The sequence below is a fragment of the Triticum aestivum genome, chromosome 6B (genome assembly GCF_018294505.1).
Source record: "Triticum aestivum cultivar Chinese Spring chromosome 6B, IWGSC CS RefSeq v2.1, whole genome shotgun sequence".
Taxonomy (NCBI): domain Eukaryota; kingdom Viridiplantae; phylum Streptophyta; class Magnoliopsida; order Poales; family Poaceae; genus Triticum; species Triticum aestivum.
The window spans coordinates 16838096-16855745 of NC_057810.1; the positions used below are offsets into that span (position 1 = coordinate 16838096).

The following is a 17650-nucleotide window of genomic DNA, read 5'->3' on the forward strand; positions in this document are numbered from 1 at the left end:
AGTCTCAAGCTAATTATGTAGTGATAATTTTGATCAATCATTACATGTAATTATCATCACTATATTCTTTTCTGTGGTATTATATGCAGGATGAAGATGTATGAAATGAAAAAATCTGGACGCTATGGCATTGGGTTCATTGACCCAAATACCATTAATGAGGACATATGGAAGTATCCATTTTATCAAGCAGGTATAGAGGAAAGCATGATAGAGTTCTTGAAGCGCCTCAATAGCAATGAAGATATACTACTTCCTTACAACTTCCCGTGAGTCACACTGTCCTGTACTACAAATTCTGTTTTTGCTTACTAGTTAGCTAGATGTTAATAATTAAGTGTATACGGTTTACGGTAGTTGATCAATTTTATGCATATGCCCGCTTATTTAAGACATGCAAACGTGTGCGCATGCAGTTGGCACTGGGCCTTGATAGACATTAAAGTTGAGGAAGGAAAAGTTGAATTACTGGACTCGCTAACTAAAGAAGAAAGTGACTTCACCATCGTGAAGGGGATAGTCAACAGGTAATTTTAATCATTATTAACTATATATATCTCGGCCTATTATTAGTTCGTCATTTCCTGATATGAACTATTTAATAACCCCTTTATTAATTTTCTTCGCTAGCGGGCAGGGCATGGGCAAAGTTCATCGCGGTGACTCTAGGCGAATGGAAACAAAAGTTGTTTTGGCATCGACCAAAGATAAGTAATTAAGTAGTACTAGCTACCTACCATCTCTTTAATTCTTGTTTCAATATCATTAATTAATTATCATGCTTGATTAATCATTATGCGATTCAATTCCATTCTCGTAAAGGCCCTGAAGCAGGCGTCGGGGAATAATCTGTGTGCATTCTACGCTTGCGAGAACATTCGCATGATGACGTCCGAAAGGAGCAGATATGATAGACAGGACTGGGTACGTTTGTCAGAACACTATTCACACCATTATCGATATCTAGTCACACAACTAACACACATGCATATTGATCTCCTTCTTAACAGTTCAAAGAGGTGCGGGATAAGCTCCTACCATCGGACCGCATACTAGCACTTCAAGAGGAAATAGCCGGATTTTTGCTCGACCAGGTCATAAATCGCAAAGGAGAATACTATTACCCGCTACCGCCCCCATGAACTACTTGTCATCGTGCTCCGGAGGCACCAAGGCAACATATGTAGGAGAAATTGTATATGTATATACATGTGTATGTGTGAATAGTGGTGTTGGTTGTGAGACATTCGATGATATATATATATATATATATATATATATATATATATATATATATATATATATATATATATGCGGTTCTGTACGTACGAGAAAATCTATTTATATATATGCATGGCGTGTACAATTTGTAGTATCGTGAAATACCAGCAAACAAAAAAAATGTAATGGAAAATAAAAAAACACCCGAACATTTAGTACCGGTTGGTGTTACCAACCGGTACTAAAGCCCTACGCGCACCCGGGCCTGGCTCGTGCCACGTGTTCGCACTTTAGCGCCGGTTCGTGACGAACCGGTACTAAGGGGGGGGGGACATTTAGTCCCCACTCTTTAGTGCTGGTTGTAGAACCAGCACTAAAGGCCGTTACGAAGCGGCACTAAAGGCCGGTTCTGCACTAGTGAGAGTAACAAAGTCACATAGGCATCAACACAAACGTGCACCCCCCCCCCCCCCCTCCCCCAATTCTCCATCGATGTGGTATGGCTCGGCCCTTTTTTTTCTTTTTCTTCCTTTTATTTTTTCATAAAAAAGTGTGCGACCGACAGATACATCAAACTCAAGATTTGTTCTATAAGAGAGAACCCCAATAACCACTAGGATAGGAGCTTTGTGACTACTTACTTCGTTTCTTCATTTTCTTCTTTCTTCAGTTCGTGCGAAGCCCCTGGTTCCAGCTGGTTGTTTTTTTGATCTGGTTTTTTTTTCTTGGACTGGTATTATTTGTTTTTTTTCTTTCCTTTTCTATTTCTTTTCTTTTTCGCTTTCTACTTCTTTTCTTTTCATTTTTTATTTTCCTTTCTTTACCTTTTTTTCAAAATTCACAAACTTCTTCCAATATCGATTTTTTTCAAAACTGATGATTTCTTAATTTAATATTTTTTTAAATTTGATGAACTTTTTTAAATTCGATGAAGTGTTTTCAAATTCGATGAAGTTTTTTAAAATATGATGATTTTTTTCAAATTCCACTAATATTTTTAAAACTGATGAACTTTATTAAAAATCATGATTTTTTTTTCAATTTTGCTCTTTTTTCAAATTCATGAACTATTTTTGAATTTGTGAATCTTTCCAAATCTACTTTTTTTAATTCAAGGGTCAAACAACCCCAGTGGACCCACTTAATTGTGAAGAGGCGAAGGAATCGGCGGCAAGCCGAGCGAGCACATTGGGCCGGCCCAAGAGCGTGGCTGCGTGGGCCGCCCTGTTCGGAAACTCTCCAAGCTTCTCCAAACACTGTCGATCAACGACCTATATTACTCCAATGACAGGTGCTCGACATGTTTAGCATGAAATTAATAAACATACCAAACATAGACTATACACATAATTCACGCGTAATTGATCTCCTATCTACTAATATTAATGCTGATTAAATTTTCTGTCTGATATGACCATGCAATTAATTTTCTATGAACGTGCATTGCACGTACACATTTGCTAGTTTATTCAAATGGGTGAAGGCATGCTATTAAATGTATATAGTGCAAGAATAAAAAATAAAAAAATATACTTGGACGAAAAAATTAACACCGTACATATGTAGGCGCTCATATACACGCGCATACACTCATCCCTATGAACACACACACGCACACCCTACCGTATGAGCAGCTCCGAGAGATTGAGCCGATATATTATCTTGGGATTGACGAAGTCATCAAAGACGCCTCGTAGTCGATGAAAACATCTCCTCCTAATGAAAACGCATCGCCGGAAATTCTTTTTAAAATAAATTCTGAAATAATGCGAGCACCCGGACTTGACATTGCTCCTCGTTGCTACGAACCTTTTACGGCCATCTTAAATCAAAACATGCTCTCACCCTAACAAACAATGGGCTCGTGAAAGAGAGCATGAGACGTGTTTGACATCTCTAAGAACGAAGAGGTAAAAAAAAAAAAGGCGAAGAGAGTGAACAAATGGAACGCGTATAGCGAGAATACGTGTCCACGCCTTGAAAGCGGGCTACAGGCAGTACGCCAATCTGTTTTCCCCAATCCCATTTCCGCAAAACAGGTCCGGATCCGACGCAGCCGCAGCCCCACCGCGCCGCCGCCATGACCGACGCGCCGTCCGCTCCCGCCGGCGACTCCTCGCCGCCGCAGCAGCAGCCAGAGAGCGGCGGGTCCATCTCCTCCATGGTCGCCTCCTCCGCGTCCTCCGCGGCGGCCGCGGCCGCGGATTACACGCGCCGGGGCGAGGCCTTCGGGGCCGACCTGGCCGCCGCCGCCAGGACCGCCGTCGACACCGCCCACGCGCACGCCTACTCCTCCGCCGTCGCCGCGTCCGACGCCGCCAACGCGGCCATGGCCGGCGCGCTCGCCGCCGTCCCCACCCTCACCCAGGCCGCAAAGGTCCGCCCTTTATCCCCCCATTCCCCTCCCTCGCTCCGATCTCACCAAAATTTGTATTTTTCTCGTGATGTAGGAAGAGCTGGAATGGGTGAAGAAGGAGTACTTTGCTCGTGAGCAGATGGCGCTGGGCAAGATCAAAGGTGAGCAGATCGTAGGTTACAAAATCGCATAACTATGGATGGATTATCATGCTTAGCGTGGGTCAGATGAATGTACAATGGTCGGATTTGGATGTCTTGTCGGCGCATTTGTGGCTGCATACGTTGAAATCAAGTATTGATTGTTGCTGCCTTTGCAGAGGGTGTCATCATGGCCATCGAGCATCCGGGCATCGCTGCGGGCTCAGCTACGGTTGCAGGAATCGTGCTGCTCAAAAGTAATCTCATTTCCTTGGAACCCATTTGCTTTGCGGTCATTGCTTGCTATTCACAAAGAATATGGTACCTGCATGTGGAATGCTTTGCACATTATTTAATCTCGTAGAGGATAATGAGTTTTAGTTGTTTACGAATAGTGCCACATGTTGAACCATTATTCACAAAAACAATATCTTGAATGAGAATCTACAATTTGTCTTTCATTTCTTACAGTTAACTGCAATGTCTTGATACTGCTGTAAACCAGTTAACTGCGCCCAACTTAAATTATCGTGCACATATCATTTCCCTGTAGATTCAGGTTACCTGATTGCATTATTCTTTTAATATTGGATTAGGCGAATTGTGTTACAGCTTCTCTGAAATTCATTTCAGATTATCCAACCTTTAATGTGTAGGTGTAGTTTCTAGCATTTCACGGTATAAATTACAAGGTTGTTGATTCAGTGGAAGTTTGCTCCATGATGTTGCATGAAGGCTGAAAAATTGGATGCTTTCTTGTATACTGCTAAATTTAGTATGACTGAAACTGAGTCATTGATTGTCCCAGGGCCAAGGAGCTACCTAATCCAACGTGTACGGCGTGTATTTGTCAGCAAGGAGGTAGCACTACCTGTCAGTTTAATTAGCTCATACAGTACTTCATTGTGAATTGACAAGTTATCTGCTAGCTTAATGTTTGGAAGCTGCATCAACCATCTTATCTTGTCATATCTTACTACTTGTTGATTAACTCTGACCTGTTGAGCAATATGTTTTATTATTTGCATAAGCATGTTATAATACAGTTCCTTCTGTTTTTAGAACATAAATGATCACGGTTTTATGAAGTTCGTTTATGGTAACTGCAGTCTTTAACAGCAGGGTTGATTTTCCTTAGAAACAAAAAATAATAATAGGTGGGTTGTCTAACGCAACTTGCTGTATTGTAGACCCTACTTTCTGGCATCCAGGCTGAAGTGAATCACATGCGGCAAACAGTGAATCTTATGTCGAATGAAAGCCAAAAACTGATGGTAACTTTCTTTATGTATAGATAGAACACCAAGACATTTGTTTTCAACCTGGGAATTGTATTTTCTATATTACTCATGGTTAAACTTATTGCAATGGGTTCCAGGATCGAGCTGCAACAGCAGAAAAGAGATTCCAGAAAGGGTGGAATACACTCAGGCATGTAGTTCATTGTTTGACCCTGTTATCATTTTTATTTCTTTATATTTTGTTTGCTTCATATAACACTGGAATGAATGTACACCTTCTCAGGGAAGAAGGGCGTGCCATTCAAAGTGAGTTAAAGCAAATCAGTGATATTGAAAACCAAGCAGTAGGTGCGTGCAATTCCTTGCTTTGTTTAATGACTTTGAATTTGGCGTGGAAATTTCTTGCCTTGAATCTTACATATGATGAAATGCTCCCTCTTAGGTCTCAAGGGAATTCTCGATCAGCTTCCAAGAGCACATGCATCGGAATTTCGATCAGAGGTCAGTAGATGTAACTGTAGTTTGCATTTCATTGCACCACTATTCTCCTCTTCAACTATGTACTGGTTATGTGTTGACTAGTTGTACTGATATCTTTGCTCTTCAATCCGTCCACAATAGATTGCACCCATCTCCTTTGTAACTTACTACTTACTTAGTTACTAAGCCTTTTGTCCCAAACAAGTTGGGGTAGGCTAGATATGAAACCCTTTCACGAGGACTTCCCAGGAGGTCACCCATCCTATTACTACTCTCGCCCAAATGGGTTTCATACCCAAAGGACTGGCTAGTTTTTACGTTGGCTCGCCAAGCGTATCACAACACTTAGATATGAAACCCTTTCACGAGGACTTCCCAGGAGGTCACCCATCCTAGTACTACTCTCGCTCAAATGGGTTTCATACCCATGGGACTGGCTAGTTTTTACGTTGGCTGGCCAAGCCTATCACAACCCTCCTCCTTTACCCGGGCTTGGGACCGGCTATGCGCCTATGCCTAGAAGACATAGGCGGAGTTACCCATCTCCTTTGTAAATATATGTAATTTTTTGTTGTTGGTGAAGCTGGAGAATTTTGTAATGTAAGTTCATGTCAACATTGTTGTCTCTTTTCCTGGCAGATTTCCGGCCTAGCCTCTCAGGTCAAGAAGGAGAAGCGTGTGCTCAACTCCGCCCTGACGAAGATTGTGAATTATGGCGTCCCTATCTAACCGTCTTCACAATTGTCCCTGCGGCCACATTTCTTCTTCTTTTTAACCTCGAGGAACATGAAGTGCAAGCCATTGGCGGACCTTCTTCCGCAGAAAATATCTTCCCATGGCATGGAAGAAACAATAAGTTTTGTCACTCCTGTAAATGCGCTTCTGCTGCGCTGAATTCTGACCAGCAACAGATGACACTCTGCGGTATCTTTGTTCATCGACATTGGTTGATGTTATTTTAAATATATATTTTGGTATGATTTGCAGTTCTCTCTTGGTACTATCTGTTTGCATGGTGCTGGAGGATCTGACACTATATGCTCCAGTTTTTCTTTTCCTTTTGCGGGAAAATATACTCCAGTTTGTCATATAGAGGATTTTATGAAATTGCTAAATTCTAACCATATATAAGATTCAAGATGTTGCATTGTAAGACGCGTTGATTTCCTTTGTTCAGCAACTAGTCCAACTATTCTTGAATTAATATATAATAATAGATACAGATTAATTGGGCACCATGAAAAGAGGTTTCTGAATTCCAACCCAATGCTATTAATTTTGTATTGCACAATCCACATATTCTCAGTTAAAAATATAAATCTACATTTTGTTTAGCAATTTCTTGGTCAAATGTAAATGTTAGATGTACTTTTTATATTTTGGACCCTTTAGCTGGCGACCAGTCGCTGGGAAGAGCCTCCCATCTATACCTGGCCATCTGTTGGGCCGGGCTTTGGGATGGGCCTACTAAAGCCCAATGCAAAAACTCAGGCCCAAGCCCGGCCTGGCCCAGCTGCCGGGCCTAAAAATTGGGCCTGAGCTTGGCCAATCATGCTAAAAGCCCGACGGGCCTTGGGCTGGGCCTCTTCGTTAACGTGCGAATACGATGGGCTCGGGCCTAGCCCGACCCAGTCATCAGGCTTGAAATCTAGTCCCGAGCCTGGCCCGTGGACAACATTGGGCTGGGCAGGGTTGGGCTTTTTCAGGCCCGGCTGCCCATGGCCAAGTCTACTCCCATTGAACGCATTCGTTTGCCAGTGAAGGTCCTCCCGGCAAACGTTTCCCTCGTTCGCCAGTGGGAGGGCCATGGCGACCCAACAATTGGCCCATGAAATAGATTTTTTTTTTAGAAAATGTCATAAAGAAAAATTAGAAGAATGAAAAAATGCCACAAATGGTGCCATGTTCCTACTCATCACCCAAACTTCTTGTTTGTAAAAAAATGTGGCACAAAAATGCTACCTTTCAGCATTAAAAATGCCATCATCTTAAATAATTAAATCCTACAAATAATAATAAAATGACATGCTCTTATTAATATATGCCATGTCATTAAAAATGAAAGGGCCATCCTCTCAGTATTGAAAATGTCATCCTATTATAAAAAATGGCATGCTCTTATTAATAAAAAATGCCATGCCATTACAAATAAAAAATGCCATCTTCTCACTATTAAAAATGCCATTGTCTCAATGACAAAAAGTGCATCATCATAATAATAAAAATGTCATCCTACTATTAAGAAAATACCATGCTCTTATTAATAAAGCTGCGATTTTGTTAAAAACAAAACTGCCGTTGTCTCAGTAATATAAATGCCACCCTCTTATAATAAAACTGCCCTGTGATAAAGTAAAAAAATCAGTATTTTTGGGGTGAATTAAAAAAAACTTAAAAAAATGACATGGTGTATATAAATTTATAAATATAAATTTTAACACAAATGTTCACAAGCCCGGTCTTCAGCCTAGTGCCATGCTCGACGCGCCCATGTTACATTTTTTTGGCAAAAGAAAAGAAAACAAGAGTTCGCTAGCAATAGCCAGACAGCGAATGCCTCCAGCCGTCCGACGTGCGCCAGACAACTAACGCCTGCAGCCATCCGACGTGGCGTTGCAGCGGTGTTGAGATGCGTGCGACGGTGGAAGCGTGTTCGCCAGGGTCACCCTCCTGGCGAACATTTGCTATTTACTACCTCCCTATATTTTTGGATAGGTATTTTTATTCTCCCTAAAACTGATGCCTAGGAAGGAACACATTTGGAAGTTTCAAAGCAATTTGAATTTTTTCACAAGAATGTCTGCATTCTCATGAGAATGGCGTTTTCGAGGCCGGGCTCCATGGAGCCTTTTATTTGTGCAAAATTCAAATTCAAACTTTTATGTTCCAAAAAATTCTGAAAAAAATATGCGTGTATGCAAAGATGTAACCCACATGTGTGTTAAAATTCATGATGAAATACCTTGAGTTGAGTTGCGACCTGTATAAAAAAGACAAATTCATGGCCCGGGAGGATGAATAGTGTCATGTGTTAAACAACCTCGGATTTTTTTTACAGAACCCTCATTTCAACGTATTTTGCCCTGAAAATTTACACACATGTGTGTTATGCCTTCATGTATATCTTTTTTTTTCAGAACTTTTTAAAACGTAAAAATATGAATTTTGATGAAACTTGAATTTTGAATTTGGAGGCCTCATTGGAGCTCGGTCACCAAAAGGGATTTCGGCATTCTCACTACGTACCTGTAAAATATTATAAAGTAACAATCTCTATTTTGTTTATCTGTGCAGCACACAAATAAGAATATTTATTAATGAAAATTTGCAGGTAATAATGTACATCTAGATGTGCATTTGAGATACATATATTTTTCCAAACTTTTGCAGAACTTCGAAATTTCAATGTATTTTTTTTCTTTTGAAACTTTCGGGTCCATGTCAAACCCCCGCGTCCAGACACGTTCCACGACGACGAAGAATCAAGAACTCAATGGCCGCCGGCGACCTCCTTGGGGCCGCGCCGTCTGGCGGAAGCCGGGAGGCGGTGCAGGCGTACAGCCCCGAGGACGGCAGAGCCGAGCTTATGTGCCCCAGAGGGTTTGGGGACCTTGCCTGTTGCACCAAGTACTACTGGAATAAACGAGTATGTAAATTACCCGGGCAGAATCATGGACTGAAAGAGGTTCAGTGATAGATACTACTCCTCTGTCTCATAATAGTGTCAAAAAACGTCTTACATTATGGGACGGAAGGGGTACTTTTTTAGCAGAAAGGAAACCAAAAGACAACATCATCAGGCAAGAAAAATCGTTGCGCTGTGCTAGGCAGGCACATTATATTGCGGCTGAGAAAACAAGGAAAAAAAACTCTACAAGTGGATTGTTCAGTTTTGAGATCAGTTGAGAACTGAAAGTATCAGCCGACACGCCATTCAAATATAGGCACAAGAGAAATGAAGGATTAAAGTGATTCAAAGTTGTAGAGCATGAATTCTTTCACAACATTTAATCTCTTCAAACAAGGACCGCAATAGCCGGCGAGCGTTCGCTGAGAGAGATGACATTTGCAAACGTTTTTGCTGTCAGCTTCTCAGATTCACATGACATTTTCTTTAGAACAACATGACATTTTCTCCTGCGAAGACATTTTTCTTCTAAAAACTGCCACCATTTGATCTCGCCTCACAACTAAAACTGTCAATTCGTTTGCCAACCCCCTCCCGGGGAATGTTCGCCAGATAACATTTCCGTCAAACAAAGATACTGCAGAAAGCAGGAGGATTTTCATAGCACACTCTTGCTTCATGTAAATCTGAAATTAGTTGACGCTTGTCCTCTGCAAGCAGCCATTCTTAGACTCATGTTATGCTTTAATGGCAGCTCTCAAAATTTTGCTCCCTCAGAAGACATTTTCACCATTTTCACCACTTTAATGTCCAGCAGGATATTATGGTGATTCATATGTACTTTGTAGGCAGATTCAATGGAGAAGATACCATTTGGGGTTCAAGAAAAATCTTCAATACTGAATCTGCGCAACTCAATTAGGCCAATTGCAGAACGTTATTTCCTTATCTGTACAATACAAAATTGTACTAGATGTCAATTTTGACTGTCACTAAAGAACAGTGAAATCAAACAAAACAGCCAGCTTCTCATATCCATTCATGCAAGAACATCTGAAACCAAACCATGAACAACAGCAGCTTTGCGGCACAAGGACCTATGACAACAATTATAATCACCTAAAACAGATGTCCCTAGATGGTATCTGGCTGTCACAAACATGCACAAAATGGCCAATTATTTATATTCTCGCCTATAAAAATGCAGTCTGTAATACTCTTCAGCTGTAAGATCCCTACTGGTGATGCGCATTCTGTTTTGAAACTGGGGTTTCCTCTGTTTTTTAGGGGCAGGCAGCCCAACCTTGCTCATTAAACGGTAATACAAAACCAGAGTTTGCAACCAATGGCAGAAGAGTGCAGTATGGCACTGGAGCCATCCAAAACCTAACCAGTAACCAAACTATGCAAGATAAAGCACCTGGAGGCACATGGATAGTTTCCATCAAGTCTCTCTTGTGACAAATGAGATAGTGACAAACAACGTAGGTGCTTCACGGTACTTAAACTGCCAATGGATGGCTGACTGAATGTACATCTGAAACAAAAATAAATAAACTGATACAAAGATAAATGGCACTATTATACACACATATTTCGCAAATATGAGAGCAGCGTGGTCTCTACATTCTATTTTATTTGGACACAAATCGATCAGCATATAAGGCTTACTATAAGGCAAGCTGCTTATAAATCTAAGTGTCCAATGGAAGCTATAACAAAAGGAGCATCCCTATTTTGCACCTTCCCTTGACAAATGTGATACCACAGCTACACATCTGGTTAGACCAAATGGTATTTTTATGTTAGATTTGCCTATTTAAAAATTAATGCATTTAAAAAAATCATTACCCTGTTGTTGGTTCATGTAAATCTGAATCTAGTCGGCACTTCTCCTTTGCAAGCAGCTGCATAGTCTTCAACAAGGTGTGGTGCAGCTTCCTTGTAAGGGCATATGAACTTCTTCAAGAATACCATCTTGGTGGCACTGACAAATGCATAGTAGGACGTGTCACTCTTGAGCAATCTGTTTTCCTTAAGAAACTTCATAACATAGTACCGGGGCCTGAGCCGGCCCTCCAAGCTATAACTGAGCAATGATGGGTGGCGAGCAATGTATGCCGGCTCCAACCCCACCTCAGAGATAAGGAACTCGGACCTACGGTGCAGCATGTCCTTTGACGACATCAGCACAAATGGACCCTTTGACACAGCAATGCCAACCTCGGCATCGGACCACCTAAACGTCTTCTTCAAGTATTCCATTTTGGCAGCAATCTTCTCCTCACTGACGAATGCAACAGACCGCAGAGCTAGCCTGCACATCCCAGAGCCCCGAGGCACACCTAAAGCTTGAGCAGAGGCAACCATCGCCCGGATTTGCTCCACGTTGGCGGTGAGCATCCTTGGCATAGAGATGGCAAGCTTGCCAATATCGCAAGCACCTAACGTGCACTCCTGCAGTAATCCGACATTCCGCTTGACCACCCTCTCGAGGTTGTGCGAGAGGAGATGTTGGTTACACTTTAATGCCCGAAGGAATTCCTCGAAGGAGCCCAAGAGGCGCAGGTAGTAGTGCACCTTGGAGACGACGGGTTTGCTGCGGAAGTGGTCGTTTGCGGCGAGCGGGACGAGTCGCGTGATCTCAGAACGCGACAGTCCAAGGCCGGCGAGCCCTTCGATGATTGGGGACAGGGTTCTCTCCACGCCGGCGCAGAGGAACTTGGGGTCTCTCGCGACGACGGTGGCGACGTCCGTGGTCGAGAGGCCAAGGTCGGCGAGGAAGGCGAGGACGGCGTCTGGCTTGGATGGGGATTTGAGGTGGGAGAGCTTGGCGGAGGCCTTGAGGGCCTGCGCTCGGGTGAGACCGCAGGTATCGACCAGGTACTCCTCGACGGCGAATCCGGTGGGTGGGGAAACGGCGGGCGCGGCGGTGGTGGCAGAGAGGAGACGGCGGAAGGTGGAGCCGTGAGAGGTGGTGGGAGAGGAGAGCAGGTGCGCGAGGACGCAGCTCCGGAGGCGGAGCATGGCGGAGGCGACGGCGTGGCGGCGCCGGTGGCGAGGGGATTGGGGAACCAGCGCCGGCGGCGAGAGAGAAAGTTTCGGCCTTTGTCACTCCTCGATGCGCGCTCGAAGAAGTGGGCCTTTGAGCCTTATCAATCCTCCGAGAAGCCCAACTCTTGTGAGCCAAGCCCAGCTTTCATCCACTATGCAAGTATGGAAGTCCCGTTTGTGTCAGAAAAAAATACATTTGCCTCAAACAAATATGGAAGTCCCATTTGTGTCAGAAAAAAATACATTTGCTAAAAAAATGTATTGACTTCTCAAAAGAAAAAGTATTGACTTCTGAAAAAAAGTATTGAAGCCCCATTTTGAAAGTGACTTTAATATTCAGATAAACCACCGAGGAGTGCACCAAAAAAAGCCTCCTTTTTTTTTACAAATGGTAATTTAATCACTAGTTTTAGCAAACTTGACCTGTCATTTTTTTTCTTGTGAGGGTTAAAAATTGACATGTCTTCCAACATACACCTATCTAGAAGAACAAACTATGTCTGTTTCAATTGTCGGACTAGTTGTCATCGTCAAAACTTAACAACACATTTTTTTTGGCAATTATAGGATGGGCTATATAGGGATTAGATATTGACCATTTCATTTTAGTCCCCAAGCCTATGTTTGGTATCTAATAGGAGTTATGTGTGGGAATTTGAGACAGAAATCCTGGACGCGACCTGCCAGCACACCGTCTTACACAAAGACGGCGACCAGGAGAGTAAATTGCACAAAAGTACCACAATTGGGGCATTGGAAGCAGATTGGTACCAAGATTGGTAATTTTTACATGTCAGTACCAAGATTGGGGCGAGCCGTTGCAAAAAAGACTAAAAGTGTGTTTTATACGTATTGACAGAAAAGCTGACCGGTTGGGCCCGCCCGTCAGGCGACACGCTGGCCAGTGCGCGCTGACTGGGCGCTGACTGGGACGAGGCCGGCTCCCGTTTAGGGCGCGGCTGGTGCGGTCGAGCCACACCCCCGCTCACTCCCCCCGCTCTGCTCTGCTTTCTTCTTCCTTCTCTCTGCCTCGCCGCCGGCTGCGCCCGCCCCCGCCGGACGCCACACGACGCTGCCGCAGCCATGGTTTTTGAAGACGAGAGCAGCGACGAGAACTCAAGCCTCCCGTACATGCACTCCGAAACCTCCACCGATGGGCTCAATCAGGTCAGTTACTCCATTGGAGCTAGGGTTAGGGCTAGGTTTAGGAAAATTTTGGGATTTTTCTGTCTAGGTGGTCTTTGCTGTGAGGGGTGGGACGCCAACCTAGGGAGGAATGACAAAGTGCTTAGGGCTTCGATCCTCAAGGAGATTGCGAGGATTGACGCGGAGGCTGATGTGCGAGCCTTCTAGGAGTAGAAATGGGCCCACCAATATGCCCTCGAGGGGCAGGTCGAGGCGCTTCTGCGCGTGGAGGAAGAATATTGGTGCCGTCGTGGTGGTCTGAAGTGGACACTTAAAGACGATGCCAATACAAAGTACTTCCACGCCTATGCAAACGGCAGGCGCAGTAAATATGCAATCCTCAGGTTCAATCGGAACAAGGGCTGTTGTTGCGACAGGAGGACATCTCTCGCCACATCTATGAATTCTACATCAACTTGATGGGATCTTGCGAGGCCCAGGGGGCTCGTCTTCTCGCGGACCTGTGAGAACGCTCAGAACGAGTCCTGGAGTGTGAGAATGACGAGATGGGGCTCGCTTTCCTCCCATAAGAAATTGACGCCGCCTTGATGGGTATGAAATCAGACACGGCTCCGTGCCTGGATGGGTGGCCGGTGGCTATGTTCAAGCGTTTTTGGTCACTTCTTAGAGGCCCAATCTTTGTGATCTGCAACGGGTTTATCCGAGGGACGGTAGATATAGCTCGCCTTAATTTTGGAGTATTATCGCTTATTCTGAAGATCCACGGGGCCGACAACATTAGACAATTCCGCCCTATTATGTTCATCAACGTTCCGTTTAAGATCTGCGCTAAAGCGTGTGGCACACGCCTAGGGCCGATTGCCCATCGCTCAATTCATCGCAACCAGTCCGTGTTCATTCGCGGCCGCAACATTCAGGAGGGCCCGCTTGCCCTCTAGGAGATTGTGCATGAACTCAAACGCACGAGGGAACCGGCCATACTGTTGAAGCTAGACTTCGAAAAGGCTTACGACCGGGTAAATTGGGATTTCCTGCGTCAGGTGCTTATTAGCCGGGGTTTCTCAACTGTTTGGGTGCACCGCGTTATGCAGTTGGTCTCGGGAGGCGAAACTGCAGTCTCGGTGAACGGAGAAGTAGGGCATTTTTTCCAAAACAAACGTGGACTCAGGTAAGGTGACCCGATGTCCCCGCTTTTGTTCAACTTTGTGGTCGATGCTCTTTCCGCTATGCTTCGGAAGGCGGCTGCGGCTGGTCATATCAAGGGGTTGGTAGGCCATGTCATTCCAGGGGGAGTAACCCATTTGCAGTACGCGGATGACACGTTACTGCTGTTTCGTCCGGACCAACATAGCATTGCTACGGTCAAGGCGATTCTGCTCAGTTTTGAGCTTATGTCGGGCCTCAAAATCAACTTCCATAAGTGTGAGGTGCTCTCCATGGGGGTAGAGCCGGAGGAGGGAAGACGCATAGCCGATTTTCTCAACTGCAGCAGTGGTGGGAGGGTCGAGGAAGCGGGAACGGCCGCCAAGAGAGGAGAAAGCGTCGTTGCGTGGCGAGGAAGCTGTGTCGGGGCCACAGGCTCGAGATTGGGTGTGGCGGCGCTGATCCAGGCTTCTAATGGGCAACGGGTAGCAGCTGCGGCTGGATCCAGCCATTTTTGGCAGTGGTGTGGTTCCAGAGTGGATGAGGGTGAGGGTGCGCCGGCAGGGCTTAGGTGGTGGCGGAGTGGAAGAGCAGAGGTGAGGTGTGAGGAATTTTACTCTGCGGTGGGTGGCTTAGTATATTTAAGGGTCATGGCCGCCATGGAGTTTACTAATAGTTATAAGAGTTCACTTAGGTGCACTTTAGAGGAGAAAACATGAATTTATCCTCCTCTAACGCCTTAGTGGGGATCAGTTCAAGACACTCTTAGCATATAACTCATCGTTACAACATCGACCATAGACATGGCATGTATGATAGTATGTAAAGCAAAATAGAATTCAATTCTGAACAAAAAGAATGTAATATTGTTACCCTATAGGCGCTGAACTTTTAAATCCCTCCAAACAAACAAGCTATAGAGGGAAGTGCCAAGTCTTCGTTATTGGTCGGCGTGCATTAATAAAACACTAGAAATAGTGTAGCTCTGTAAGTCACAAATGATGGATTTCCTATGAGAACCTAGCACAGAGCAACTATAGGAGTTTTTGTAGTGATGCATCATGCATGGCAGGCATGGTGCCGAACAGAACCTGGTTGACATGGTGATGCTCTGGCATTGCCTTTTTATCTCTCCATCCATGTTGGGGCTAGCTAGCTAAGAATGAGAGGCAACCAACATCTAAGGCGCACTTTAAGTACCTCTAAATGAGTGGCTTTATATCTTGAAACGCCTAAATTTTCAATCCCTTGCTGTAATAACATCCAAGGAAACAAGTTAATGAAACACGGAAAAACACCAAATCCTTATGACTTCTTTGATTATTGGTGGGTTGGTGTGCATTAATGAAACACAGGAAATAGTGCAGCACTATAAATTACAAAACCATGGAACTGCTTTGAGAAGCTGCCAAAGAGTAACTATAGATTTCTTTCATTGATGCATCAGGCATCACAAGCATGGGCGAACCTGGTGAACTCGCACATAGCTACCTCATTGATCAGTGCCATGGCCTTTTGATCTCTTCATGTATATTGGAGCTAACTAACTAGCATTAGGATTGAGAGGCATCCGGAAGAGAATACGCACTCTGATCACATTCCTGGCATCATTGGCCCATCAGTCAATTAGTAAGATGACCAGAAAAAGCTTTGTCGGCTAGCCAATTCTATCTTTTCTTTGTCAACAATCTTCCTATTAAACCAATTAACCGCGAGATACTGGGCATTCACTAAGGGCAACCATGTCGGATTGAGCGACCATCAGCAGATAAGGAAGAAGGCCTCGACTTGGCTATTCTCAATGGGCCAGCTGTCACGCGGTCATTCGTAGCAGAAGAAGACAAACAGTTCGGCTGCACCCATTAAAGTACTGTTCGTCGAGACTCTCGAAGAAAAGCTGTACCAGAGGAGGGATGAATGGGGAAAACAAGGATTTTTTTACCGTTGCAGGCATGTGATGTGCTGAATTCTTAAGTAATGGATGAACATACAAACAAACAGGCGGAGTTGATGCCAAAAATACAGATCAATGGGGACCATATGGATGGTCTTGCAAGACAACCACATCGGCAATAGATAGAAAATGCAAGTGAATGTCTACAACTTATCTCTTGGTTCTTAATACCTCAAATGCAAGATTACTTAATTAATCAAAGGAAAAACACTACCTAAAGCTCTCAAGCATTATAGTGCATCAATCACCAACCATATAAAGACATGGGATTTTGCAGAGGACAAGCAGTAAGATGTTGATTTTAATGTCATCTCATAAGCTAACAAATATCATAAAAAAATATAGAGTTAACAGGCACAATCATGACTAAATGAACACTGGAATTACTGCAAACCATGGAAGCAGAGTAATGTATACAAAAATTGTTAAACATGCACATAGATTTAGTAATTTGTTCTGGGGACATTAAAACACCATATAACTAATAATTCATGCCGTCCTATAGTTGGGGAGTTTTGGTATGGCGGTCAACCATACAAGCTTGATATAATTGTGAAGACATATTTTCACAGCGCTCAGCACATATGCCATCTAGCTGAAGCCAGCATGCAGCTAATAATGCCCAACCCTGGTTTGCATAAACATAGCCTGTAATGTAACACCCGAGATCAGTCTAGCAGAGGTAACCACACATAAGAGAGGTAAATTATTCTAACCATTTTCTAGCATAAATAATGACGAACAATACAGGTTTGGACACATGTGAACGCTTTATTGGTGCAAACCTGACGAGGCTTGGTTTTAACCAGCCATAGTAAACCACTATACAAAGGTAAATAATGGAACTATTTTCTACCATAAATCATGATCGAGGAACATAGGTTTAGACACATGTAAACCCTTCACTGGTGCACACCTGAGGAGGCTTGGTTTTAACCGGCCATAGTAAATCACAGTATGCAAAGACAAATATTGTAATAATTTTCTAGCATAAATAATGATAGAGACACATAGCTTGGGACACATGTAAACACTTGACTGGTGTACACCTGAGGAGGCTTGGTTTGAACCAGCCATTGTATTTGGACTAGATGATACACCATGTATAGAAAACGTACAACTGTACTATTCATTTTGAGATCATTTGTCCCTACAATAGAAAGAATCAGCCCATAGGCCATTAAGAAATACATAACAGACTAGTAAACCATGGATAACTTCAAACCATTTAATCCCTTAAACAAAGATACTACAGAAAGAATGCAGATTTTATTGTTTTGGAGAAAA

At 43.6% G+C, this 17650-nt stretch overlaps 2 protein-coding genes across 2 annotated transcripts; one reads left to right on the top strand and one right to left on the bottom strand.

The window, feature by feature from the left end:
- The first annotated feature begins 3233 nt into the window (after window positions 1-3233).
- On the top strand, window positions 3234-6428 carry LOC123133156 (RGS1-HXK1-interacting protein 1). Its single transcript, XM_044552693.1, has 9 exons — window positions 3234-3598; window positions 3672-3738; window positions 3897-3974; window positions 4526-4578; window positions 4908-4991; window positions 5096-5148; window positions 5242-5306; window positions 5401-5459; window positions 6078-6428. The coding sequence occupies exons 1-9, from the start codon at window positions 3302-3304 to the stop codon at window positions 6165-6167; spliced, it is 846 nt and encodes a 281-aa protein (XP_044408628.1). The 5' UTR covers window positions 3234-3301; the 3' UTR covers window positions 6168-6428.
- A 3312-nt stretch (window positions 6429-9740) lies between these two features.
- LOC123133157 (uncharacterized) lies at window positions 9741-12120 on the bottom strand. The gene is made up of 2 exons (XM_044552694.1): window positions 10918-12120; window positions 9741-10015 (listed from the first exon to the last, which is right to left on the bottom strand). Exon 1 carries the CDS (start codon window positions 12091-12093, stop codon window positions 10930-10932), a length of 1164 nt encoding a protein of 387 aa, XP_044408629.1. The 5' UTR covers window positions 12094-12120; the 3' UTR covers window positions 9741-10015; window positions 10918-10929.
- Between the last annotated feature and the right edge of the window lie 5530 nt (window positions 12121-17650).

Coding starts and splice junctions, on each gene's coding strand:
- LOC123133156 (XM_044552693.1), top strand. CDS start 3,302: ATGACCGACGCGCCGTCCGCTCCCGCCGGCGACTCCTCGCCGCCGCAG. Junction 3,975..4,525: donor AGGAATCGTGCTGCTCAAAA/GTAATCTCATTT, acceptor TGATTGTCCCAG/GGCCAAGGAGCTACCTAATC. Junction 4,992..5,095: donor ATGAAAGCCAAAAACTGATG/GTAACTTTCTTT, acceptor AATGGGTTCCAG/GATCGAGCTGCAACAGCAGA.
- LOC123133157 (XM_044552694.1), bottom strand. CDS start 12,093: ATGCTCCGCCTCCGGAGCTGCGTCCTCGCGCACCTGCTCTCCTCTCCC.